Source organism: Actinia tenebrosa, unplaced genomic scaffold (genome assembly GCF_029948245.1).
Source record: "Actinia tenebrosa isolate PJP-AT-01 unplaced genomic scaffold, QUT_ActTen_1.0 PGA_scaffold8__29_contigs__length_14323225, whole genome shotgun sequence".
Taxonomy (NCBI): Eukaryota; Metazoa; Cnidaria; class Anthozoa; order Actiniaria; family Actiniidae; genus Actinia; species Actinia tenebrosa.
The window spans coordinates 8,287,094-8,313,957 of record NW_028292585.1 but is presented as its reverse complement, the minus strand read 5'-3'; the positions used below and the strand labels follow the sequence as shown (position 1 = coordinate 8,313,957).

The following is a 26,864-nucleotide window of genomic DNA, read 5'->3' as shown; positions in this document are numbered from 1 at the left end:
GTCAATCGATATGGAGTCCTATATATGTTCTTAAACGATAAACAATGGGGTTTCAATTTCTTATTACACCTTTTGCTGTTCATTAACCGCAAAGGAATATTCATTCAAGCGAAAAAGCATTATCATTAGCGCGAAGAGGCACACAATAACGCGAACGGAGTTTCAAGAGCGCGATGGAACTTTCATTAAGGAATTTAGCATAACATTGGACAATCATGAATATGTTTGTGCAGGTTCATTAGCGTTTTCGAAGTTTCATTAGCGCCTTTGTGCAATCAATAGACAAAACCACACATTCAATAACGGTTTTTGGACATTCATTAGCGCAATACATTATTACTTTACTTTTTACACGGGAATTGTAGGATTTTAGCTTACTTTACATTTTTTACAACCCATGAATATATAGAAAACATGGCGTTAGGTATAAATATCAACTCACTACCTAAAATCCTACAATTCCCGTGTAAAAAGTAAAGTAATAATGTATTGCGCTAATGAATGTCCAAAAACCGTTATTGAATGTGTGGTTTTGTCTATTGATTGCACAAAGGCGCTAATGAAACTTCGAAAACGCTAATGAACCTGCACAAACATATTCATGATTGTCCAATGTTATGCTAAATTCCTTAATGAAAGTTCCATCGCGCTCTTGAAACTCCGTTCGCGTTATTGTGTGCCTCTTCGCGCTAATGATAATGCTTTTTCGCTTGAATGAATATTCCTTTGCGGTTAATGAACAGCAAAAGGTGTACTTATTTATTTTATTAACATTTATGATAAAACTTATATTGTAGGAATTCCATCGAACATATTAAAAAAAAAAAAAAAAAACTGAACAAAGAATGATGTAGACAAAGATCGAGGGATATGTATAGAAGCTGGAAAAAAAACCTCACACATAAATCGTGTTGTGATTCGTAAAAACTTCGAGCTATTCATAAGTATTCACAATGTATGGACAAAAAAACACTTTTAAATTGTGACCCGCGGAGTATGATGTCTCGTACGTTTGCCGGCTAGCATTTCATCTTGAGAGAGATTTTAGGCTGAAATAAATATTTTAGTCCTTTTGATCCTCTAGTAGAGCATCTTTAATTCTGTCCATAATCTCCCTCTAGGCATTGTTCTTTTTTCTTTTTTTTTTTTTTTTACATCGAACTTCGAGTGCCGCACTTCAACAATAATGCAGATAGTAAAAAGATGATAAGGTGCGGCTGATTTATGATATCAGGCGGTAATAATGAATTCCATTTTCACTAATGATGTTCTCACTTTGCAATAAAAACTGCAATTTAAGAAGTTTGGTTCTTGATGTTTACAAATATATATATATTGAGAGAGGATTATTGCATTAGTAAATGGAAACCACAGGTGGCGTAGCGGTGAGAGCTCTCACAAATTCAACTCGGATTCGATTCCCGGACTCGGTGTCATAGATTGTAAGAGTTTTATTTGGTTGACTCCTTTTTTCCTCAGGTTCTCCAGTTCGAGGGCCACACAGGATTGTTAGCCACTGGCTACCCTCGTAAAACAAGGACGATTTTAATTTCATTATGTTAGATATTCCTTTTCTTCTAGAATAAAGTGATGTGCAATCATACAATTTTGATTTTGCTTTTGTTTTGTTTTTCTTTTGAGAAAAATTTCCAAAAGTACGTCAGTATTAAACAAAAATTGTTTTACTATTCTCGACTTTCACATCCCCATAATGCCTTGCGCTTTTGGGGGTAACCAATCAAAAAACTGTCCCAAATCGAAAGGTTTCTTAATTGAATTTATACTCTACCTGCTTTTATCTGTACAATACTGATTATCAGTTTATTCCAAGTTATTTTTGCGTTTACAGATCATGAAGAGTTTTGGTGTTACCGATTCAAAAAAGTTTGAACTTTTTCATAAGACAAGCGAAAAGGTGTTCTAATGTTCGGTTTCTTTAAAAAAAATACACACAGATTGTCGAGCATACTTTCCAGTTTTATAGAGTAGCTTATTACTAAAAATAACATATTTAATAATGTATACTGAAACTTTCGTAACCTAGTTTCTTAGGAACGTAGTTTTGAAGAGTGCGAATGAAGTTCCTTACAGACTTTAGATTTTCTCTCAATGAATAGCTAATGTAACGTTTTTGACGGTATTTTTGACTGAATATTATTCAGAATGATTATTTGTTTATCCATTATTTCTTGTCAGTGCAGCAATTATGAACATTCACCGTTCTCATAATGGCTGATGAGCGCACGAAAATGAGGCCATCCATTTATCTTGCAAGGCTGTGTGCTTATTCAAATAAAGGTGAATAGCGCGAATAGACCTATCCCTAATTCGCTTGACTGGTCACGAAACAATGGTTTCAAGTCGAGGTCGAACTTGATGAATAAAAGAATCAAGTTCAGTCTCGACTTCAAACCATTGTTTCGTGGTCAGTCAAGCGAATTCGGGATAGGTCTATTCAGGTCAAAAAGAAAGGTTAATTTCCATACTTTTCTTCTATAAACGCATTCATGAGCTTTTATATCTCAGTTTTATTGTGAACTAATGACCGGGTGACCTCCTTTTGCACCTGTCAATCATTTTGAGAGTGGTGTATTCACGAGTTGTATAGCTAGTAAAATACTTCCCATGTACCAAGTCGGTCTCAGCTTCTAAGTTGTATGACTTTCGGCTGATAATGATTTAGCAATTGAGTGTATTCGGTGAAAACGAACACTTATTTTCTCATTATAACTCGTTTTTCTCGAGCATCCTTCGAGTGAATGGCACAAAACGAATAAGTATTTGAGTAGTCGATGGCAGAATAATCATCTTGATCTTTAAATTTTTTTTTTTTTTTGTCAGTCATCATCTTAACCTCGATGCGTTAATTATTTTCTACTTCCCAAATAGCTCGTCATAAGGAGGATAGGCTTAAAAAACATGTACTCATTGTCTCAAACGACTCGATTGATTTAGTTACGCCGTGATGAATATAACATTCGAGGATTTGCCTTAAACTTTAAACCTAAAACGAAAGCAATAAAATGGTAATCTATCAGATTGATTAAAGATCGTTTTAAGAGTTCAGTCAAAATATTTAATTGCTGGAGGCAAGCGCTTCCGTTTGAATTCGTTGTCGAGGCAATTAAAACTGATATAGTCAAAAGGAGTTAAAGCAAATAGGCTTAATGATTTGGTCTGGAAGACGTCTTCGGGTCTTAAGAATAGTAGAGGGCACTGGCCAGTTCGGGCACAATTTACCCATAGATTTTATTTTTGATTTTACATCTGTTTTTTAGGCTTGGTATCACCCGATTGAAATATTGCCTGGATATTATTAATGAGATAAAAATATTGCCTGGATATTATTAATGAGATAAAAATATTGTCTGGGTATTATTAATGAGATTAAAAAAATGTGAAACCAAATGAGAATCTAATGATTGATTTATGTTTTTAATATTAGACGATTGAGGTGTGGGTTTTTGACCACCCCACATCCTAGGTTTCCTATGCTTGTTAAAAACTAGGCATCCTATGCTAGGGTCACATCCTAGGTTCACATCCTAGGTTTCCTATGCTAGGTTAAAGAAATAATTTTGTATGAAAGTGGTTTAAAGAAATAAGTATATAGTATATTATTAGGAAATGAAAGTTGGGGATATAGTAGTCGAGACTCCGAGATGGAATTACAATGTTTATGGATTTTATCGAATTAAAAAACAAACTCCTAAAATGGTTGTCTTAGAAAAATTGAATGAGGAGTGTAAACTAGATTATCCTCTAACCGGTTCGGCTAGATGGGAATATGAACATATAACCTTGACTAATGGAGTAACTGACACTTGCAGGATTAGAAAGACGACTTTGTTTTCAAATTATGAATTATATGATGAAAATAAAGTGTATAAAACTGTTAGTTATGATGATTAAGGGAAGTGGCTTAAGGAAATAACGCTATGGTATATATATAATATGACAGAAAAGGTAGAAGATAAAATCATTATTAATGGAAAATCATATAATATCCACTTAGTTTATAATAGGTATGCTGGAAGTGAAGATGGTGAGATTATTAATATAGTTAGGAGAAATCCTATGAAAGGTATAATTAGTAATAGAGGATATTTACGGGTAACTGTTAAGAAAAGTGGGGAAAGTGTGCAGAAAATATATCTTGCGCATCGTTTTATTTGGGAATGTTATAATGGTGTAATTGAAGATGATAGGGTGATAGATCATATAAATGCTGATAAACAGGATAATAGGCTGATTAATTTACAATTAATCGCGCAAAGAGATAATTGTCTGAAATCAGCACGAAATAGAGATTATTCATTCGTTAAGAATAATCATAGGAATAAGAAATATGTTAAAGCTATCGATATTGATAAGGATGATGAAGAGTCGTTTTATGGTAGTATGTATGCAGTGCAACAGTATTTAGGGATAAATGTTGGGATTGTTAAGATGGTGTGTGAAGGACTAAATAATTGTAAATCCGGTATTTCTAAAGTAGATAACCATAGATATAGATTCGAGTATGTTGAAAAAGAGCAATTACCAGAAGATTATAATAAGTCTGCTAACAAACGTCCAAAAAAGAAGAATACTAATAGTCAGAAATAATTCATATATTTGACTATCATAGGATAGTAAAGACAGCATAATATTTATACTGTACCTATTAGGGACAGTATAAATAAATAGTCATTACTTTAAACCATTTCAGACTAACGAAACATATACCAAGCTAAACCAGCAACAACGACAGTAATAGCTGTTAGGTTAGTATCATGCGTTTGCGATGACGGTTTTGGTTTGATAGATGGGGTTGGTTTTATGTCGGGTTTATTGATATTATTAGTCGTATCCGGCTTTTTATTACCAGTTTCTGGTTTATTGGTTGTATCCGGCTTTTTATCACCAGTTTCTGGTTTATTGGTCTGGTGTGGTAGTTTCGTCTTTGAACCACCCATATTATGCTTTTTTATACCAGTTGTTTTAGTCTCGTTATTTATATCATTTATACCGAAACTCATATCATTTGTAGCCCTTTGTAATTTATTATTGTATCCAACAGTTGATTCAGTATTTATGATTAAAGTAGATGGTAATAACCAACAACCCGGGGATATAGCTAAATCAAGTTTTACTTTTGCCTCTTGAATAGCAAACTGGTATCTCTGAATGCTTTTAGAAATATCTTTTTCAACTATAGAGTCTCGAAACAGTTTTAAGAATACGTCTTGAGTCTCCTTAGCTGAACCTGAGTCACCAATGATTGATGATCTAGTATTGACCTGTGAACCTAGCACACAATAAACGAATGCTTCTATACTCTGGTTCAATCGTGACAATCCTGCTTTTGTGATTCCATATCCTTTCTGAGGTATGAACCAATTATATTGACTCCTATCTTTGTGGGTTGATGTATAATATGCTGTCAAACTATCTTTATACGGGCTTCTATAATGGAAATTGAACATGTCTTTTTCTGTAGATTTACCTTTGAATCTGAAATCTGGGTTGGATGAATCGATACCAAACTCATTACACAATGTTGTTAAAGCATTTTTATTGTATCTAGTACCATCCCACACGAATGTGTTATCCCACGGTAGTGGAACTTGGAGATCGTTTAGGATGCACCTGATTGTATATATTACATGAAATCTTAGAATAGATCCGATTTGAGTATCAGGTTCTATTATATGATAGCTAATCCCACACCCACTTGTTGCACACCAGCAAGCGAAATTAAGCTGTTGAGACCAATATTTAAAATTTGGCTCTTCTATCCATGTGGTGTAATCGCTTACATTTTGCACTGTCGGGGGTGTTAATTGAAAAACATTGTTAATAGGAACGGAGAAGCTTTGTGAGGAAGTAACATATATTTTTAGTGGGTTTAGTATCTTATTGACGTCATCTGCTTTATCATATAGATCGACAGCTGGAATTGGGTAGGTTTTATTAGTAGGCATGACCTCCTTTGGGAATTTATTCATCTATTATAATATATTATAAGAGATAAACTTTTATACGTTTATATTTTTATCATATCTGATCTTGTACATATACCCTCCAAATGGGTCTCTGTTGAATGAAATTGTTACTTCTTTTGATTTACGAGTTGGTTTACAAGCTCCTTTTTCAATTCCTCTCTCAACTTGTTCACATCCACATTGTTTTTTAAAAGATTTTCGTTTTTCTTACACCGGATACTCGATTTGAGTTTTTCATATTTAGTTAGCTCAGTCATGATAAGTTCGAATTCTTTCTCATCTATGTGGTTGTTATGTAATGCTTTTGACACAAGGTCATTTATACTATTTTCCTTTGATTTGATTAGTTGAATAGTCTTTTCATGTTTCGAGATCTTCTTAGTGAGTTTTTTTGTCATAACACCACAACCAGCTGAAACCAAACCAAGAACACCTCCAACAGCGCTGAGAGGTACTCCGACTATGACACCAGGTCCGGTTAAACTCGTTCCAATCCCCGAAGCTGTTAGTATACCACTGAGGGTTCCTGTAGTTATTGCTGTCCCATGGAATGCTGATCTTATTCTTGAATACTTCTTTCTAACGTGTTCATAATGCTTGTGCTCTTCCCCCAGTCTAGATAAGACCATATTTACTTTATGCAGTCTAAAGTTATCACCATTTTCTAATACATTTTTTGGTAATTTAGGGTAAATTCCCTCTGTGATTATATCTTGATTTGACATGTATATAATATAGTATTATAATCTATTTATTTATACCAGTTCGATAGTCATTATTAGAGGATAAATACTAGTAGTTATTTTTTGGTTATTAATATCTGTAGCCCAAAAACTTAGTCTATTTATGAAACTATTTTTGATTAAAGGTACGTATAAACATGTATTAGGTGAATATATGACTACGCTGTTAGATGATGTAAGTCTAATATGTGATAAGACATGACCATGATCACCATTTAATATAACCTGATTATTATCAATCATATCACAGTGAAGGAATAGATCGTGGATATTTGCATTTAGATTATTGTGGAATGAGCATTGTATTAACCGTATAGTTTTACGACTATTAATAGGGTTTTTTAGGGATAGTGTGAAGATTGGTGTGTCTTGGGTTAATCCGATATACAGTATTGTCATTATAATATATACTCATTTTTTCTTTTTATACCGTTCTATAAGATACATCACGACAGCCACTATAAGTAACCATGCATTCTTAGCAAGAAAGCCAACAACCTCCCCAGCTGTTCTAAATATGAAGCTAGCTATTACTCCAACCATACCAGGTAGTATTTGGGCTAGTTTCTTACCAATAGTTTTCAAACCATTCCCAACACCCTTTGCAACACTTGTTAAACCAGCTTTCAAGCTATTAATGATAACTCCGATGATTGTACCAACAGCTAGAGCAATACCAGTAACAGTCAAACCATGACGTTTTATTATCTGTTTTACACGTTCTCTTAATGGTAATTTTTCCTCTATTGTTTCTCTTTCATTTTGCAGCTCTTGATCATTATTTAGTAACTCACGTATTCCCTCTTCATGCTGAGCTCTTTCCTGTTTTAGCTGTTCGTTCGTATCTATTAAGCGGTTATTTTCTTGTCTTAATTCATCACGTCTTTGTTGTAGAGCCTCTATCTGTGTTATTGTACCATCTTTATGATCCTGTGAGTTATAATGTAGCTCGAATATGGATGACGCATTATCCATTTCCTCTTCAGAAAGGTCGTTATTAACCAATCTATCATGATGCTCATCCATAAATTGTTCTAGGTTGGATAACCTATCACTGTTAGCTTCTTTCCCATCATTTATTTCATCCTGTTTACGATCTATTACTTCAACCTTTGCATATACATGTTGTAGCTCTTGATCATTTTCTTTGATCTTATCAGTTAATTTATCAGCTTCTGTAACAGCTTCTGGACCTAGAATACCTTTAATCTTTTTAGTAACATTGTTATTAAGACTACCATCTTTTTTAAAGACATTATACCATCTATTCGTATCTTTATCATAGATCATTATACTATTATCATTATCATATCCAAGATCTATCCCATTCTCAACATAATTGGCAGGTATTTTGTTCTTCTGTAATTTTTTATCTAAATATTCGAGACATTCTTTATACTCGACATCTTCGTTTCTAGTTCTTTTAAAATGAGATTTAATTCCTTCTGGCAATCTATCATAGTCTTCTAATGTATTAAGAATATACCATTTTTTACCACCTTTAGCAATCATACACTTTGTACTACCATAATCATCTAAAGTATAAATAATCCCACTCTTATCCCAATTTGTGAATAATTTGTTTAATCTTCGTAAAGCTGTTGTCTTTTTACTCTTTGCTAATTTTAATCTTTCTTCAATATTATTACCAGTATCATCTTCCCCTCTTAATGCATCTAATCTTTTTTGAATTCCTTCTAATGAATCCTGATCAAAATTATCCGTTTCAGTAACCTTCCCAAGCTCCATATATTCAGGTAATTTATTTTTTGAGCTAACGCGACTAAGTCTACGTCTCATTTCATCATAAGCAAAATGAGCATACTTTCCAAACTTTGCTTTTAATTGTTGATATAGACCTACACCACTAGTATCTTTTTTATAAGCATCTTCATAATCAAGAAAATTGTCATCTATTTCATCATTAACATTAGTCTTTCCCTCTTCAGTTAATGGATCGAAGTCAATGCCACCTTCAGCCATTTAATATATATTAATATACTAAATAGTTTTTTATACCAAATTACAAGAATTTCGATGCTAGATAACCAGCACCCAACATACCACCACCAACATATATCATCTCATACTGTTTTTGTTTATTACTCGGTTTATAATAATTGCTAAACTTAGGTTTATCCTCGATATCGAATTTAGCATTTGGATGAGCTTGACTATATAGTTTAAAAGCCATGTCTGTATTATTTAAGACTTCATCAGCGTTTTTCTTATCGATATACTCCTCACTTAACCAGTCTTGGTACGCCTGTCTTTTCTTTTCATACTCACCCATTTGTCTTTGGTATTCTTCGAGAGCCTTATCATGTCTTTTCTTCTCTTCATCAACTCTTGATGAGCTCCCATCGAGTGTCTTAGCTAGATAAGAACCACCCACAAATGCTGTAGCGTTTAATACAGCTCCAGCTACCATTACAGCTATTGTTGCCATCTATATTTATTCTTATATAATATATTTATTCTTATATAATGTTACAAATTTGTTGGAATAATCTTTTTAGTCTCTAGATAGTCCTTCAAATACATTGAACCAGCTAGAACCAAAACCCACTTACCATAGTTAGGTAAGGAGCTCGATGGATCATTGATAAATGACTCTCTAATAACTTTCTTACCCACATATCCAATACCAGCAGCAATTCCTATTGTTACACTAGCATCCATAACTGTTTTGACCACTTTGTTTTCTGTTGAACTTGACATTTTATATAATATTCATAAACATTTTTATTTTTATACCATTTTACTCCATACCTATTCTCGGCACTGGTATTTTAGATGATTTCGTTTGTCTGGAGGATAATTGTAGTTCATTCATAGATGAAGGGGTTGGTAATTTAGGTTTTTCATCTGTATTAACAACAGAAGGTGTGTTCGACTCATATTTATTCTGTTTTATCCATCTAAAATATAAATCAACAGCGGTCAGAGTTATTCCAACCATTGTCAATGCTGTTGTTAGTGATATTTCAGGCATCCACTTATAATCACTATTATCTTTTTCCTCGGGTTCATTATCAGCTTTAAGAGCTTGTTTGGCTCTTTTATGGTAATCAGCCAATCGTTTACCTGCTGCTACCTTCTTAGGATCCTTAATACGTTCTACTTTTTGTTCAGACTCCTTAGTTATTTGTTCTATTTGTGTGCTATCGTTTTCAGACATTCTATATATGAATAACAAAATAATTATTTATATATATTTGGTCTGCTCAAGAGATGCTCAAGAGAATCATGACTTGCTTAAGAGTCTGCTCAATAGTTGCTCAAGAGTTGCTCAATAGTTGCTCAAGAGTTGCTCAAGAGTTGCTCAAGAGTTGCTCAATAGTTGCTCAAGAGTTGCTCAATAGTTGCTCAATAGTTGCTCAAGAGTTGCTCAATAGCTGCTCAAGAGATGCTTAAGAGATGCTCAAGACTGCTCAAGAGTTTGAATAGTAGTATCATGGATATACTTATCCATATCTTCTACTACTTCTTTATTGCTAGTATAATTACGATCTATATGTTTAGCTACTTGAAATAACCCAGTTGCTAATGCAATAAATCGTCCGCCTTTTAGAATAGCATAACCAGCTACATTAGTAAGTTCTTGCCTTATCATCTGATTTCCCTTAAGATCATGGGATAAAGATTTTTTATCATCTATAGGTAAGATATAGCTAGTTAACTCAGTTGCGGCATCTATTGCTGTATCGACTAATGTCCCTGCAACTTGAGCACCCATAATTACTTGATATCTATTATAGAATCTATCAACATCTTTTGCTGATAATTTCTTGACATCCCCGAGACTCATCTTATTACCAGTGTATACCTCGATTGTCCCTAGAACTGCTAAAATATATAATTGTTCACGTTTTTCTTCTACATCTACACTATCGTCTTTCTTAACCATAGACTTTTTCTTTCTAATCGGTTTCTTTTCATCTACTATTGGTTCTTCTTCGTATATAGTTTCTAAGCTCTTATCATTGAACTGATCTAGGACTGTCTCCATCTTATAATATATATATATTTTTTTTCTCTCTTAAAGCATTTTCGGAATTTCTACATATGAATTGAATGGATGGCGTAGGCATATACAAATCCTAGCATACTTTTCTGATTTTAGCATTTCCATATAATGCTTTCTAAGCCCAGTATCTAAATCCCCACCATATTCATCAAATAATGTTTGATTCGATATTCTATTCGGCGTGAAAAAGCTAATTATGCAGCTTATATTATCTCTAAAAGGTTTAGCAATTGATGTTAAATGTTGTGTCAACACCCAAACTGATATATTAGAATGCCTTGCACTAAATGCTAGGTTAACGAATTGATTAGACCTTTTTTTTACCTCGCTACTAGATGCAACATCATCTAAAATTATTAGTGTCGTATACCCACTAAAAACTGTTTCGATATCTAGTAATATTTGGTTAAGGTCATCTATATCACTACTATCAGGTTGAATCACTATAAATCTAGGGTCATTATTAGCAAAACCTTGGTATGTTTTATTTCTTGAATATGTAGGGCAAACTAAGATAATATACTCGAATTTGTCTTTATAACACCCTCTAAGAGTATCGACTAAAAATCGTGTCTTTCCACAGTTTGTAGGGCCAACTATTATACAGTTATAAGGAATTTGATATATTAACTCTTCCATATATATATTATAATGCTAATTTTTTAATACACTATCGATTTCAAATCAGAATTTTCTACTTCGAAGACAGCATCACCCACGATGTAAATGTAACATGTAACGTTGCCAGATCCTCCAGTTGTACGGTGAATAGTTAGTAGAATGCCATCTTTCGTGCTAATCAGATGAAAACCCGCACCATGTAAAATATTGTCATAAAATGTTCTTAGATCAATCCATACAGCATATTTGTCAGCATAAAATTGTTTTTGTGTGATATTATCGCTTAAACCATATCGTTTGACAATGCTGTCCCATATATCTATAGGAAGCATACCTTTACTAAACAGTTTATTAGGCATCCCATCGATATTTATCTCGATTTTTGTAATGTTAGGATTTACAAATTTCTCACTATCTCTCGCACCTGCAGCATATGGTTCTACGAACAGCATTAAGATCCCTGTAAGGCTACGTCTTGGTATGTTTACTTTTTCATTTATGATGCTATCAGTTGCTTTAGCGATGGTGAACGATTTTAGAAGGACTACATGTTCATAGTAAAACCCTTTTCCAAGTTGATAACTACTAGCTGCATCCTGAGATAGATATTCACTTTGTACAGTCTCATACTCTAGTTTGAGGTTGCTAAGACTATATGCATAATCTTCTGTATTATCACTCGTAACACCGATAGCTTCGCTTTTTGATAAGGTAATCTCAAATGTAAGATCGTTGTTCAAACCCCTCATATTTAGTACACCATGTTTATTCAAGATTTCATGTGATATTGGGATTTTATACTCATTACCGTGTATAGCTCCTAGAGCAACTTCTCCAGCATCGGTAGTAACCTTATCCCCTGCGTTCGTTCTTAACCTACGCATATTTAGGGGTGATACACCTTCACGAAGCATGTTATCACGCTCTCTAACCTGTTTAAACAGATCTTCATACGTATAATATAAATCATACCGATTATGGTCGGTTATAACATCACTTCCATAGGTTACTCTCATCCTTCCTATAAGATTCCTACCTAGGTTGTTAACAACTGTGTTGTTGGCATGCCCCATCTGAAGTGACAAGTTACCCACTAGGGTAATACTATTAGGAACATATACATACCCATTCGATAACTTTGGAATATTTACTTGCAACGTTTCCTCTGGTGATGCTTTACTAGGGTTAAATGTTACTCTATGTAGGGTTCTTTCAGCTTTCAATGCGAATGGTTTCCTCGATTCTTGATTGACATCAAGCACTTGCGATATTGATTGGCTCATTATACTAGTATTATAAAAGATTATTGTTTTATATAATTTATATGATTAGCAAAAAATTAACAAACCATTATTGCAACCCACAAGGTTATTGGAAGGGTTATGAAGCTATCGATAAACTAGCTGACGTTACTAATATCGAAAAACAATCTGTAAAAAAATGGTTGGAAAAACAAGCTTTGTGGCAGATATATTTACCTAAACCACATTATATCCCCAGATATCATTGGAATGTCGAAAAGGTTAATCAGATACATCAAGCAGACTTATTATTCTTACCCCATGATAGAGTAAGAAGAAAGTTATACAAATATGCTCTTGTTGTTGTTGACATTGCAAGTAGATACATAGATGCCGAGTCCTTGACGTCTAAGTACTCAACAGAGGTATCAAGAGGTTTCGAAAAGATATATTCTAGACGTTTGAAATGGCCTGAAACAATTATCGTAGATCCTGGTACTGAATTCATGGGTGAAGTTACGAGAATAATGAAAAATAAATCTGTTAAAGTACAAAGATCAGAAGCTAATAACCATAGATCCCAAGCATTAGTCGAGCGTGCTAATCGAACCATTGCAGAGAAACTATTTAGCCATCAGTATGCAAAAGAAATGTTAATGGATGAAAAGGAAAGATCTCGTGAATGGGTTGAAAGACTGCCAGCTGTCATACGTGGTATAAACAGTGGTGTAAAGAGAATAACTGGAAAAGCTCCTATCGAAGGAATAAAAATGAAAGAAACATATGAAAAACATGTTGAATATGAAAGACCTGTTGGATTGAAAGAAGTTAGACTTCCATCTGGTGTGAAAGTTAGATATTTATACACTCCTGGTGAGTTGGAAGGTGGTAATAAGAGAGCTACAGATCCTATATGGTCATTAGGAATATATGATATATCGAGAACTGTTGTGTCTGCTAACCAACCTGTCTTATATTACCTCTCTGATGGTGCACCGAAAAGAAATTTCGTCAGAGAAGAATTACAAGTCGTTCCTGAAGATACTCAATTACCACCTGATAGTGTCTTAAAATAATTTGCTTGACTTACTCAGTCTATCGACTTTCCGTGAAGCTATTCTATCATAATGATCAATTACACCCTCATAACGTTTTATGGGTTCACCTTTTTCATGATCATATAGTCATTCATCAATATTTCTATAGCCTATAGCTTTAGTATTAATACAATCTAATTCTATCTCTCTTTTATCATCATCTCTTGATAATGCTACTTTATTAACTGTTTCTGTATATATTTGATGCCCATGACTCCTGATTACATTCATCTTTCTCATAATTTGTTGCCCCTCAAATAGACATTCCTTATAGTCATCGAATGATATCTCCCTTTTAACGACTGACCTTTTAACACCCTTACAACGTTTTGCTTCTTCGATATCTGTTTTATAAGCGTATAACTTAGCTCTAAGACCTACAAATTCAGTAATCTCTTGACCTGCTGTCTCATCTTTCATCATACCAATAACCTTTTTATTAACCCTTTGTTTTACTCCTTGGTGATCTTCTGGATAATTACTTGTATCAAACTTTGTCTCGATATCTTTCTCAATATCTTTATAAAAATCATCTGTTTCAATCTCATACATAAGACTGTCAGTATCTGTGAATAGTAGATTTGCTTTATCACCATATTTTGGTTTTATATAATTATAATGAAAGTCATACATCAAATTCTTCGAAAGATCAAGGATTGACATACCTACATATATGGGTTTGTCGAATACTAACTCTGTTTTACCCATATGAACAGCAGCTAAATTTTCTGAGAATATCGTTCTTTTCTTATAATTAGGCATATTAATCAATTTTGCTGTCTGCTTTTCATTTGTTGTCAGTCTAATGTCTTGTCTGTTACGTATGTTCTCCATTGTCTTCCCAAAAACGCTATTGTTCATCAGTTTGAAAAAGTCTTTTTCGAAATCATTTTTAGCCTTTGTACGGAGTTCTGTGTTAAGACTAATATATTGTTTCAACCACTCAGACTCATGAAATGTAACACCTCTATGGATATTCGTTATTTTCACCCCAAGACTTTCATACAATTTCAACGTCTCATGATGTACTACATATTTTGTCTTATTTCCTAAATTCGGAATAAGTTTCTCCACTTTATTAACCATTATCCTTTCAGGGGCAAGAGGATATTCATTATGCAATTTATGCAGCTCAACTGGATAATCTAAATCTACTTCTAGGATACATGGATGCTTTTTCCAATTCTTGAGCTCTAGTTTATTCATCCATTTAAACCCATGTGTAGGTAACTTCTGTGACATAGCCCACCCATATAAATTATTAGCATCTAGGTATTTGATGAATTTCGACTTTTCCTTATTATTGAATGATTTCATGTATTTGTTATTAGCTTTTGCATAACGTTTACTAATCATCGAGATCCCTCCTCTTATTCCAGATTCTATCATTAGTAGCATTTCACTATCTGTTAACAACTCGAGATTAATTTTCGTCTTTTTCAACATAGCATCCCAAGACAGTCCTGGAGCTGTGTAATACCAACACGGATCTAACGTATAATTCTCCATACATACATCCCTGAAAGTTTCAAATACATCTGCTAATAGGATGACATCACTCTTAAGATATAAATCATGATACTCTTTCATAGATTTTATTTTGAATGTTTTCCATATTTCTTGTGCATGTTTGTAATCAGTGATGGTAGTTGGTGTATTATTCAATTTGTTAAAAAACGCTTCTATCGGGGGGAGGGATGTTTCATTCAATTTATCTAATGTACTAACATAGTCATATGGATAAACACCTTTCCTAAGTAATAGATCAAGCTTTTTACCCTCATAGAAAAAATTCATATTCTTACAATGTTTCTTCTCTAGATTGCTAACTAATGAATCTAGACTTGAAGCCATAAATTTTAAACTGTCAATGAATCTAATCACACGTTTAATGTTAATAACCTTACCATTTTTATCCTCAAATGTATCTACTATTATCTCCTTTTTGAAACTGATATATTTCTCCTCATTGTTTGGAATACAATCTATTTTCCCTTCTGTAGAACCTAGATTCTTAATGAATAAATGTGCGTCATAACCTGCTAAATTATGGAATATCACTGGTATATGCTTCGGTGTTTTGTAATTCAAATTACACTCATTATGCGCTGCACCCCGATACTTCCCTGTAAGATGGTCATGATCTAATACCTTATCGCCATTTAACTCCTTATCACAAATATGACAATGTGTAGCTTTATCATAATTCATATTATCCTCATCCATCATCTTAACCTTCTTATTGTAATGATATCTTTTATAGACATTTTTAATAGTATTTTCTATCGATTCTACAAATTTTCGACTAATATCCTCATCCTCTGACTTAGCAGTATATCTATACAATTTTGGTCTATATATACTATCATCATAACATTTTACCATATAACAATAACCAGATGGTTCATGCTTTTGGTACTGTTGAGTATATGATCTTTCATCATTTGGTTGACATGTATCGATACTCTCTGTGAAGCATTCAAAATCTGCATAGATGACAAAGGGGACTCGCATAGAGTGATTATAATTATTAAACGAGATCGTTGTCCCCTTTTTTGGTAATGTAATTTTAACCGCCTCGTGGTTCTTACAATACTCATAGTGTATGTCTAAAGCCTTTTTCGTTTTAAACGAGTTGAGACACCTTTCGCAATAATACCTACAATGACCATTTTTAGTTATTTGAGATGATATTAACCTACTCATATTTTTTATCCAGCAATAGTGGTTAGTCTCTTCATTTGATATTAATAGTAGATTTATCGTTTTCTTACTATCTTCATTTTCAACCTCACTTATTCTAATAGGTACAGACTCATTAATATATTTATACACGTTTACTCGATATTCTGGATTATTACTCTCAAATTTAGTAATCTTATCCAGCTGAACAGGAAATTCGATATCATCCCAACATAGTTTTTCACTATTATTCCTAAGAGCTTTAGTTATCCTATTTGGGTTCTTATGAGAAGGAAATAAAGCTGTTGTAACTGCCCATTTGAAGCATTGGTTATCCTTATTAATAGGATTAACAATAGCCTCTTTACTCTTCAATTTTCCTGGTAATGGAATATAAGATTTTGCTGTTATAGGTTTATATTTATCTATATGAATATCTAAATTCTCCACTTTATTGAATATCCACCCCGATCCACTATTTTGGAAATTGCTAATCTTTTCTAATATATCACCTGTCAATGTTTCATAAACATCTTCTATATTCGTAGCTTGTGTAATAATAACTATATTACTATGAAAATACCCAAATGTGTATACAACCTCTTTATGCTCCTCTTTATAAAATACACACTCTAGTACTAATTTCATTTTTATTGGTTTTTGCTGTTTTTCAACCGTTCTAATAACTGCGGTCTCATACTTTTCTATAAACGATTTAGGATCAATCTTTTTCTCACCTTTGATCCTGTAAGACGATAAAAAACCCTTCATTGCTGACTCTTTCTTGTATGCAACATTCATGTCCTTTTGTACATCACCTGTATTTTTCAGACTTTTATAAATATTATTAACCTCGTTTTTCAAATCATCCAAACGCTTATTGGTTGGTTTCTTAACATCTGGTGGAATATATGATATAATCCAGTCTGCAAACTCATTTAATTGCTTCTGAACACTGTCTGTAACTGTTTTGATCATATTTTTGTTAGATATATTTGTAGCTTTTACCGGTTTTAAAATTGGTAGATCAATTTCTGGTACTGATTCATCCATTATACTATTCGATATATTATTATTTGACATATTATCATTAATAGCTTTTTCCTTATATCTGTTTTCCGAGAACATTTCTTTCTAATATATAATATAACTATTTCTTTAAGCCACTTCCATACAAAATTATTTTTTTAACCTAGCATCGGAACCTAGCATAGGAAACCTAGGATGTGAACCTAGGATGTGACCCTAGCATAGGATGCCTAGTTTTTAACCTAGCATCGGAAACCTAGGATGTGGGGTGGTCAAAAACCCACACCTCAATCGTCTAATATTAAAAACATAAATCAATCATTAGATTCTCATTTGGTTTCACATTTTTTTAATCTCATTAATAATACCCAGACAATATTTTTATCTCATTAATAATATCCAGGCAATATTTTTATCTCATTAATAATATCCAGGCAATATTTCAATCGGGTGATACCAAGCCTAAAAAACAGATGTAAAATCAAAAATAAAATCTATGGGTAAATTGTGCCCGAACTGGCCAGTGCCCTCTACTAGAATCGAATGAGGCGTTGCTTTAGCATTTAATGAAGACACGTTCGTCTAATTTGGTGAATAAGGCCCCGTCCACACTATGCCGTAGAAATTTGAATCCGAAACTTTATTTATCCGGTTAGGCCTTCCCCGTCCACACTAGAATCCGGAATCCGGAATCCGGACGAATCCGGAACAATTCTTCACCGAAAACGGAACTTTTCGAATACGGTCTCCAGAGTGGAACAATTTGAAAACGCCGGCTAGCCGTGTTAGTGTGGACGGAGAACATTTCGTATCCGGAACTTTTCGAATACGATGACGTCATGATTTTCATGGGAACATGGCGAGAAGGCTAAAAATTCACCGCGGGCTTAATTTCAGCTTCGAATAAAAAGAAGAAGAAAAAAAATTAAACATGATTTTTTCCCGTGTTGTCTTTCTTAGTTTTATTTTCACCAACTTTTACATGGCGCATGTCCGAGACTTTTAAAACTTTTCTCCTAAGATTGCTAATTAAAAAAGCAAAAAAGTATATACATTTATCAATCTTAGTTATTTGTTATTTTTACCGATTTTCACTAATATTAGGTGATAGAAATTTTCGAATCCAGTACTTTTATTGCCTAAGATTGCTAAAAAAATGACAAAAAATTAAAAATAAAATAAAATAAACGTATATATAAACGTAAACATACCATTTTAATCAAGAATGGTGTCAGGTACGTTGTTATGGCGTGGTGTCTATAGCATCAAGTTACGGTTTTTTTAAATCTATTTCAACGCTCATGGCTCTATTTTGTGATTATACAAAAAGTAATTAAGATTAAAAAAATTAATCCGTAGGGCCGGATGTTCCGCCATCGTCAAACAAAACAAACTAGGCTTAACTCCGGTGATAAATAGAACGTGCGTATAAATCAACTGACTAAAAACTTGATAAAAAGAAAACTATAGCTTCTCTGTAAAATATACTACTTTTATTTATTTTTTAAATAGCCTGGAGCTTGTCGGGCATTGCTTTTAGTCTATTTTGATAGGCAGCGAAAGATATTTATAAAAGTTGACACTGATCATGGGCAAAAAAGTGACCTTGCCTAAAAAGTGAGGAGCGGGGGAATTGGGACTCGGAGCTTTTTAGTTTGTCAAATCCTTGAGTATCCCTACCCCTCCCTTCACGGAAGAGAATTAACACTGTTCCGTGATCCTTGATTATGACTTTTTTTTAGAGAGACATTGTTTCAGAAAATCGCAAGTTGGTGTTTGACAGAATCAGTTGAAATGAAATATATAGAGGATACTACGTGGGCGCGCGGAGATACGAAATTAACCTTCGAGTGTTGAAAAGATCTCTCACGAGTGAGCACAGCGCCCGTGTAGTATTCTGTTTATTATATAATCATCCATAAAATCAATTTAACAAGATTTTTATTATTATGAAAAGTTTTTATTTACGAACTAATAGCTTAAATACACATGGTAACGATATTTTCACATGTGAAAACATTTGAAAATACCAGTTTCGAAAAGGAGAAATATAGTTATTTTATGGATAATTATATGATTAATCTTATATATTTGATCAACATGTTTATATTGCGTTGGTTCTGCGTGGTCTAGAAAGAACCCGTAGTTATTCAAGCTGCATTAATTGGACTGATAATGAGGGAAATGAAAATGAATAGCGAAAACGGAGGGATAGAAAGAAGGAAAGAAAGAAAGAGAGAGAGACAGAAAGAGAGACAGAAAGAAAGAAAGAAAGAAAGTAAGAAAGAAAGAAAGATAGAAAGAAAAAAAGAAAGAAAGAGAGAGAGAGAGAAAAAGAAAGAAAGAAAGAAAGAGAGAAAGGATGAAAGAAAGAAAGAAAGAGAGGAAGAAAGAAAGAAAGAAAGAAAGAAAGAAAGAAAGAAAGAAAGAAAGAAAGAAAGAAAAAAGACCAACAACAACAGAGGCAAAACGAAAACAAAGTAAGCGAGAAGGAAAGAAAGAAAGAACAAGCAACAAACGAAGTAATGGACGAACGAACGTACCCGAAAAGAAACGTATTACGTTAATCTATCCAAGCAGCCGTACTAGAGGTTATTTAGAATAAGTTTTTCAAAGAACTAGGCAAGTAAGCTTTTAAATACGAAAGATCTTAATCTTATAATACCAATTTGTTATTCCCTTTTTTAGTTTTAGATACTCAAGTTTTAATTGACTTACATAGAATTCGAATGCAATTCATATTTATGAAATATCACATATAGATGCATTAGGTTTCGTCTACGATATATAGAGCCTGGGGTAAAAAAAAAAAAAAAAAAAGAACTTTTTTGTCATTAAAAATCAATACATCAGAGAAAAGCTCCAGCTGCCAAAAGAACATTGAAAAAAAACTAAATTGAATTAACACTTTCTTTGAATTTTTGAATTTAAATTTTTAAGTTTTTAAAAGGGATTCGATCGAGAAATGTTCAATTTTCATTTAAAATATCTGCCTTGTATTCCTGAAAAAATGAAAATATACTGAATCATTGGGCGACCCTTTTAATCGTTCTGAGCTTTTCAATAATCTTTATAAAATTGTACAATAAGTATGGTTCCGTGGTTAAGAAAATATTTTTCTGGAAAAATGAAGGGCACATCCATCGTTTGAAAAATAACCAAAATAGACGTGGATATATATTTTTGTAACAATGGAATAATCTTTTAAAAAGAGAAAAGATAGTCAAAAACCTTTAACGTGAAACTGAGACTTAGGGAGTTAAAATGATTTTTTTAAATTTTAGCTGGTTAAAACCACAACCGCATATCTAAGGGTCTTCAATATTTGATAATGAAATAACAGAAGACGTGGCCGCCATGATGGTTGATGTAACAAGAAGGCAACGATAAATTTCGTTAAATTCAACCTACCTATCGGCCTATTGAAGCTTTAAATTCCGTGTTCTGAAGTTATTAACATTTATTCAAGCCGACGTAAAATATTTTAAGCTTTCTCATAAAGGTACAATGGTTTGTTTTTTTTCCCGATTAATTGGCGATAACTCACCGGACGACTCGACGAGAAATACTTGCCAACAGATTCCTACACTTTCTTGGATTTTCTTGAATAACGTTTTCCTAAATTGAGACGATTTTAGAACTGTTGGATAAAAATTATCACTGTTGTTCTCTTTGCCAGTGCAACGTTTCGCACAAAACTTCATCTCACTGTGATAAAGGCTTAAGTGACGTCAAATTCGATTGCAACGTTGATTAAATTTGATTGGTCAAATCAAAATTGAGAATATTTTCTCCAACTGATAATTATCAATGAAGTCATTTAAACACCCCGTCACTTAATCAGCAGCTATCCCATGTAAATTTAAAGCTTGCTTCGTAACCTTTTTTGTCATCTTTTGTAATCTTAACTTTGATGTTAATCTTTTGTTGATCATTTCATTCACTTATTTAACTGTTCACTCGTTGTAATTTTTCGTTACTGACGATGGCTGTAGCACAGCGAAACATGTCTTAATATTAATAATAGTAATAATAAGATAATAATAATATACATTTATAATGCGCTTATTCAAAAAAAAATGCTCTAATTAAGAACTTTGGTTAGTATTTATCAAAATCCTTATCAAATTCCTGCTGTCTCTACCACTTGGAAATAAAGGAAGTCATTATGAGTCATGACTCAAACAAGAACAGGTTTTGATCATAAAATATACGGTTATTTCATATGAAAAAGGTTGGTAGTGAAGGTTTTGAGTCATTATGAGTCATGACTCCAACAAGAACGGTTTTGATCATAAAATATACGGTTATTTCATATGAAAAAGGTTGGTGAAGGTTTTGTTATATTTTGCTTACCAAGCTTGAAATGCATTATATCCATATGTAAGTAATATTGGCATTGACAGAGCTTAGGAATATCTCACATTGTTGTGACCTTTCGCAGTTTGTATTCACATCACCCATAGTGCATTTCGGGCTTGGTATGCATCCTGCAACAAAACTTTCACCAATTTTAGATACTCAAGTTTTAATTGACTTACATAGAATTCGAATGCAATTCATATTTATGAAATGTCACATATAGATGCATTAGGTTTCGTCTACGATATATAGAGCCTGGGGTAAAAAAAATAGTGAACTTTTTTTTTCATTAAAAATCAATATGTCAGAGAAAAGCTCCAGCTGCCAAAAGAACATTGAAAAAAACCTTAATTGAATTAACTCTTTCTTTGAATTTTTGAATTTAAATTTTTTAATTTTTAAAAGGGATTCGATTGAGAAATGTCCAATTTTCATTTAAAATATCTGCCATGCATTCCTGAAAAAATGAAAAAATACTGAATCATTGGGCGACCCTTCTTAATCGTTCTGAGCTTTTCAATAATCTTCATAAAATCGTACAATAAGTATGGTTCCGTGGTTAAGAAAATATTTTTCTGGAAAAATGAAGGACAAATCTATCGTTTGAAAAATAACCAAAATAGATGTGGATATATTTTTTTGTAACAATGGAATAATCTTTTAAAAAGAGAAAAGATAGTCAAAAAAGTTTAACGTGAAACTGAGACTTAAGGAGTTGAAATGATTTTTTAAAATTTTAACCGGTTAAAACCACAACCGCATATCTAAGGGTCTTCAATATTTGAGAATGAAATAACAGAAGAAGCAGAAGAAAATGAAGAAGAAAACATTAAGAAGCTTAGTAATATCTCACATTGTTGTGACCTTTCGCAGTTTGTATTCACATCACCCATAGTGCATTTCGGGCTTGGTATGCATCCTGCAACAAAACTTTCACCAATCTTTTTGAAATAGCTGTAAGTCTGATTGATTATTTGGAAGATTAGAGTGAACTGTGACACAGTCCTTGATTTAGTAAGTGTTATCAAAATGTGCAGGACTTAGGACGACAATTCACCATCTTAAAACGTTGTCGTTCTAAATTTGATTGTTTAGTTTATGAAATGTCGTTCATCAGGGAATTGAAACCAACCTTGAACGTTCAATCAGACTCAGTGGAAGCAAAACTTTTTGTTTTAATTATGTACATATATTTACTTTGTCATATAGTTATTCACGCTTAATCTCTCATTAAGGATACACGGAACACAATTTTCGTCAAAAAAATTTTTTTGAAACCATGCTATATCAAATATAAAAGTAAAATCTTTAATTTCATATAAAAATTAAGTTAATATACTTTACGCTCATTGGCGTACTGTGCAGAAACTTGTCAACATTGAGTAAATAAACGTAAATAGTAAATAGTTGATTGGTAAAATATTTCTTGATTTGAGTGATGCGTCTCAAAGTTATGAAGGTTTCTACTTCCAATATGTTAATGATGATGACGTCAGGTAAGGTATTTGAGTGTTTTTGTTGTAACTAGTAATACTAAATGTTGGCCATTTTGAAAATATAAAAGTTTTACATAGCTTTTATGTAAACCATGAGTAAAATAATGATGCTTTTTAATTACTGTATCTATGAACTAGTTCGATTTTGTATATTTAATTAAACCTTAATAGACGTCACACTTATTAGCATATTGGAAGTATAAACCTTCATAACTTAGAGACGCATCACTTAAATCAAGAAATATTTTACCATTCAACTATTTATTTCATGTAGAATCAGTACTAAAGTATTGTCCAAGGGTTCATTTGCACTTTAATAATATACAGCACTGTATGGACGCATCAAGTTTAACCTTGACTTGAAGTCATTGTTTCGTGGTCATTCAAGCGAATAGACCTCCTCGGTTAAGGCACAATGTTTTCCCATTTCAGACCACATGTCATTCCCTTGAGAATAAGATTCTTTGTTTGAGTTGTATTATTCATCTGCCTTTTCATGGGCAATCGAGCAAAATAAATGATACTCTAGGGAATGACACGAGTTCTGATTTGGGAGAACATTACGCCCGTGCCGAGGAGATCTATTGATGGTTTTCACGGCGGCCATGTTGGGGGAACTTAACAAAAGAATTGCCAATGAATTCTTTTGTTGTATCCTCCAACATGGCCGCCGTGTTTTTTGTTATTTAATTCTCTTGGGAATGGTTGAAAACCATCAATTCGCTCAAGGAATGACCACGAAAAAATTACTTCCAGTCGAGGTTAAGCTTGGTGCGTCCATACATTTATTGTATTTTTGCAAATGGACGGAAACGTCATGTATGTCATTCTGTAAGATTCCACCAACCACCACCACCCCAACACCCTTCGTCTTTTCGTATGTGTGCGTCCCCACAACTTTTATTTACAAATAATGTCGTTACGTCAGGGAATGGGCTCAGAAAATAAAAGAAAGTGACGGAGATACAGAAGAAAAAAGAACACTGATAATGAACACAAATTATGTGTCATCAGTAAGTTATTTTCGGCAATTATTTTCTTAACTACTGATTTAAATATTTCATTTGTAATAATGCTTCACAATAGAAAAGGCCCGAATATATATATATATATATATTAGGCGAAATGTGTTCAAATAATTCTTTTTGGTTAAGAATACTTACAGTATGTTTTTTTTTTTCAGCTGAGACCCTCGTTGCCCGCAAAAGGGATCAGTTCTCTTTTACTTTTGGCTGTTTTTTTTAAAATAATAACTTTATTATCAATAGCAGAGTAAGTCATACATTAATGCCTTCCACCTCCACATAGCTATTTACAAGATTTTTTTTTATTTTTTTATTTGCTTTACAAATATATTTTTAGTTATTTTATTCTCAGTATTTCTTATATATTTTTCTCTATATGATTTTTTTTATTATCTTTATCTTGCTGGTTAGTCTTGTTTTGAAATTTCGTAAAATATCTAAAGCCTACAAAAAATATATAATGCTTTCTGTTGTCATATAGCCTGTACTGACCGACTCACAGTGCCTTATTCAGTTTTAGTTCCCTTAACCGAATAAGTATTTTATATACTTGTGATAATTATGTGCAATTCACATGAAAATGTGAGTTGTATGTTTGAGACGGTTCAAGAACAAAAAGGCGAACACCTTATGATGTACATAACTGCATGTGATATTGACATTGACACTGTCCAAGGAGCCATTAAGTCTTCTACTTGGATTAACTTTTAAATATATTAATTTAAAAAAACTTTAACTGTTTTTTATATTTTACAAATATGTTTTTATCGATAAATAAGTAATTTGTATATATATTTGTTATTTTATATTCATAATCTCTTTATTAACGTTATTATAAATTTTATTATTATTATTATTATTATTATTAATAGTTAATTGAATTATATCATAAATATATACATATATATATTATTATTATAATAGCAAATGTGAGGGCAACTCAACTGATAGATTAAATGTTGGTCGAAAAATTTATAGGCATTCTAGGTATTTCGGGGTCATATTCGAATGTGACTAGCTACACAGATAACAAGTAGGAAGTATCGACACCATGTCTGTAATTTACAAGACACTTTCCCTTTTAGCACCAAATGCGTTATCTGGAATGTATCTATGGAGGGGTTTCAAGGAACCCATATATTAGGGTAATTCTAGTGACAGAAAAACTTTTCCTTTGGAAATAGATATCTTTATTGACGCACAAAGAGTGCGTAAGTTCAACTTAGACTTAGACTATCGGTCGTGTAACGAGACTTTAAGATTTTCATAGATTTTTATCATTATTTTCCTTAGAATGGTTGCATTTTGGCATTATTTCAGACATACACAATTTTATCTTTAGACGTAGCGAAGTTTTGAATACACTTATTTCAATAAAGTTAGTCACCAAAAACCTAGAAAGCTGAGATCACTGAGCATCATGGGAAACTTTTCATATCAAAAAAGCATATATATACAAAGCTTTTTTAATGCAAACTGCAGCTCGATGATGCTCAGAAGAGGTGAGACTGTAACCGGTAAAGAATTCGCGTAAAATGAAACGTGTAAAATGAATCTACTCATAATCCTTGTCGGCCTCAGCTTTATAGCTTTTCAGGTGACTAACTTTATTGACTTTTATTTAATGTGTGTTAAGAGGAATTTTTTTTCAATAATGAGCAATAATGGCAAAAAGCGCCAAAAACTAGACTTCCGTGTGAGTTTTGATCCCAATTTTTTTAAACAGTATAAACTGATGTACTATGATAAAATGCTTGTTTGAAGCGGTATTTTCACTTGTACAAAGATGTTTTGTTGCACTTGTGTTAGAATATTGCTTTGTCAGGCTTTTTTATAGAAAATATATGGGAAATAAGCAAATGAAGGCATAAACCTCATTTTCGAATAGAATTTTTGCTTTGGGTTAACACTTTGATTCCACTTTCATCGGTCATCTCCACTTCCAAACAAGTTAAACTTACTGAATAACAAGATTTTAGCCTTGTACAACAGCCTTTCTTCAAGAAAATAGTTTTTTGCGGTCAATGCTTGAATACGAAAAGATTTCTCTATTTTCTCAAGTTAGTCATCTAACATAATAATGTATAGTCTAGTCTATATAGTCCTCTGCCACCTTATGCCCTCTCACGCTCATGATGACTGGACTTGGTAATTGGTTTAGAGATGGTAATTATGAGAGTTCCTTAGAAAATCAACTACATTGATAATACATCAAAAGAAATTAGAAGAACGCACGCTACCGAGAAAAGGATGATTCATTGCTGCGACGTGGGAAGTGGCTATAACCTGATGCCACACCTCTAGTATCAAATAAATATTGCAGCGGGTGCAGTTTTACAGGCTTCAAAATCATGCAAATAGACCATTCCTGAATTCGCTTGATTGACCATAAAACAATTGCTCCAAGATGAGGCTGGGTCACAAAATCAACAGTAAATGTATGAATACATCACCCCCAACCTCGACTAGAAGTCATTGTTTGTGGTCACTCCGAATTTTGCTTGTGGCACCATTCTTAAATCTTGTTAGAGACGCATATTTGTTTTAGCGC

At 32.9% G+C, this 26,864-nt stretch overlaps 5 protein-coding genes across 6 annotated transcripts in view; 1 reads left to right on the top strand and 4 right to left on the bottom strand.

The window, feature by feature from the left end:
• Positions 1-25,002, top strand: part of LOC116300173 (DNA repair protein RAD51 homolog 2) — a 61,414-nt gene extending 36,412 nt beyond the window's left edge. Inside the window, exon 12 of the transcript XR_004197562.2 lies at positions 24,472-25,002. The gene's annotated coding sequence lies outside the window, so the exon portion shown is untranslated. The remainder of the gene's footprint in view (positions 1-24,471) is intronic.
• The window catches only part of LOC116300175 (adenosine receptor A1), a 40,533-nt gene that overhangs the window by 9,250 nt on the left and 4,419 nt on the right, over positions 1-26,864 (bottom strand). The window lies entirely within an intron of this gene.
• Positions 4,713-6,616, bottom strand: LOC148905103 (uncharacterized). Its single transcript, XM_089024040.1, has 2 exons — positions 6,099-6,616; positions 4,713-5,631 (listed from the first exon to the last, which is right to left on the bottom strand). The coding sequence occupies exons 1-2, from the start codon at positions 6,614-6,616 to the stop codon at positions 4,713-4,715; spliced, it is 1,437 nt and encodes a 478-aa protein (XP_088880166.1).
• On the bottom strand, positions 7,022-8,713 carry LOC148905102 (uncharacterized). The gene has a single exon (XM_089024039.1). The coding sequence runs from the start codon at positions 8,711-8,713 to the stop codon at positions 7,142-7,144; it is 1,572 nt and encodes a 523-aa protein (XP_088880165.1). The 3' UTR covers positions 7,022-7,141.
• Positions 14,612-17,454, bottom strand: LOC148905101 (uncharacterized). Its single transcript, XM_089024037.1, has 2 exons — positions 14,726-17,454; positions 14,612-14,630 (listed from the first exon to the last, which is right to left on the bottom strand). The coding sequence occupies exons 1-2, from the start codon at positions 17,452-17,454 to the stop codon at positions 14,612-14,614; spliced, it is 2,748 nt and encodes a 915-aa protein (XP_088880163.1).

Bases quoted from the DNA above. Each gene is read 5' to 3' on its own strand.
- LOC148905102 (XM_089024039.1), bottom strand. From the start codon at position 8,713: ATGGCTGAAGGTGGCATTGACTTCGATCCATTAACTGAAGAGGGAAAG.
- LOC148905101 (XM_089024037.1), bottom strand. From the start codon at position 17,454: ATGGATGAATCAGTACCAGAAATTGATCTACCAATTTTAAAACCGGTA.
- LOC148905103 (XM_089024040.1), bottom strand. From the start codon at position 6,616: ATGGTCTTATCTAGACTGGGGGAAGAGCACAAGCATTATGAACACGTT. The intron at 5,632-6,098 runs GTAACAATTTCA...ATATACAATCAG, and splicing joins CAACTCGTAAATCAAAAGAA to GTGCATCCTAAACGATCTCC.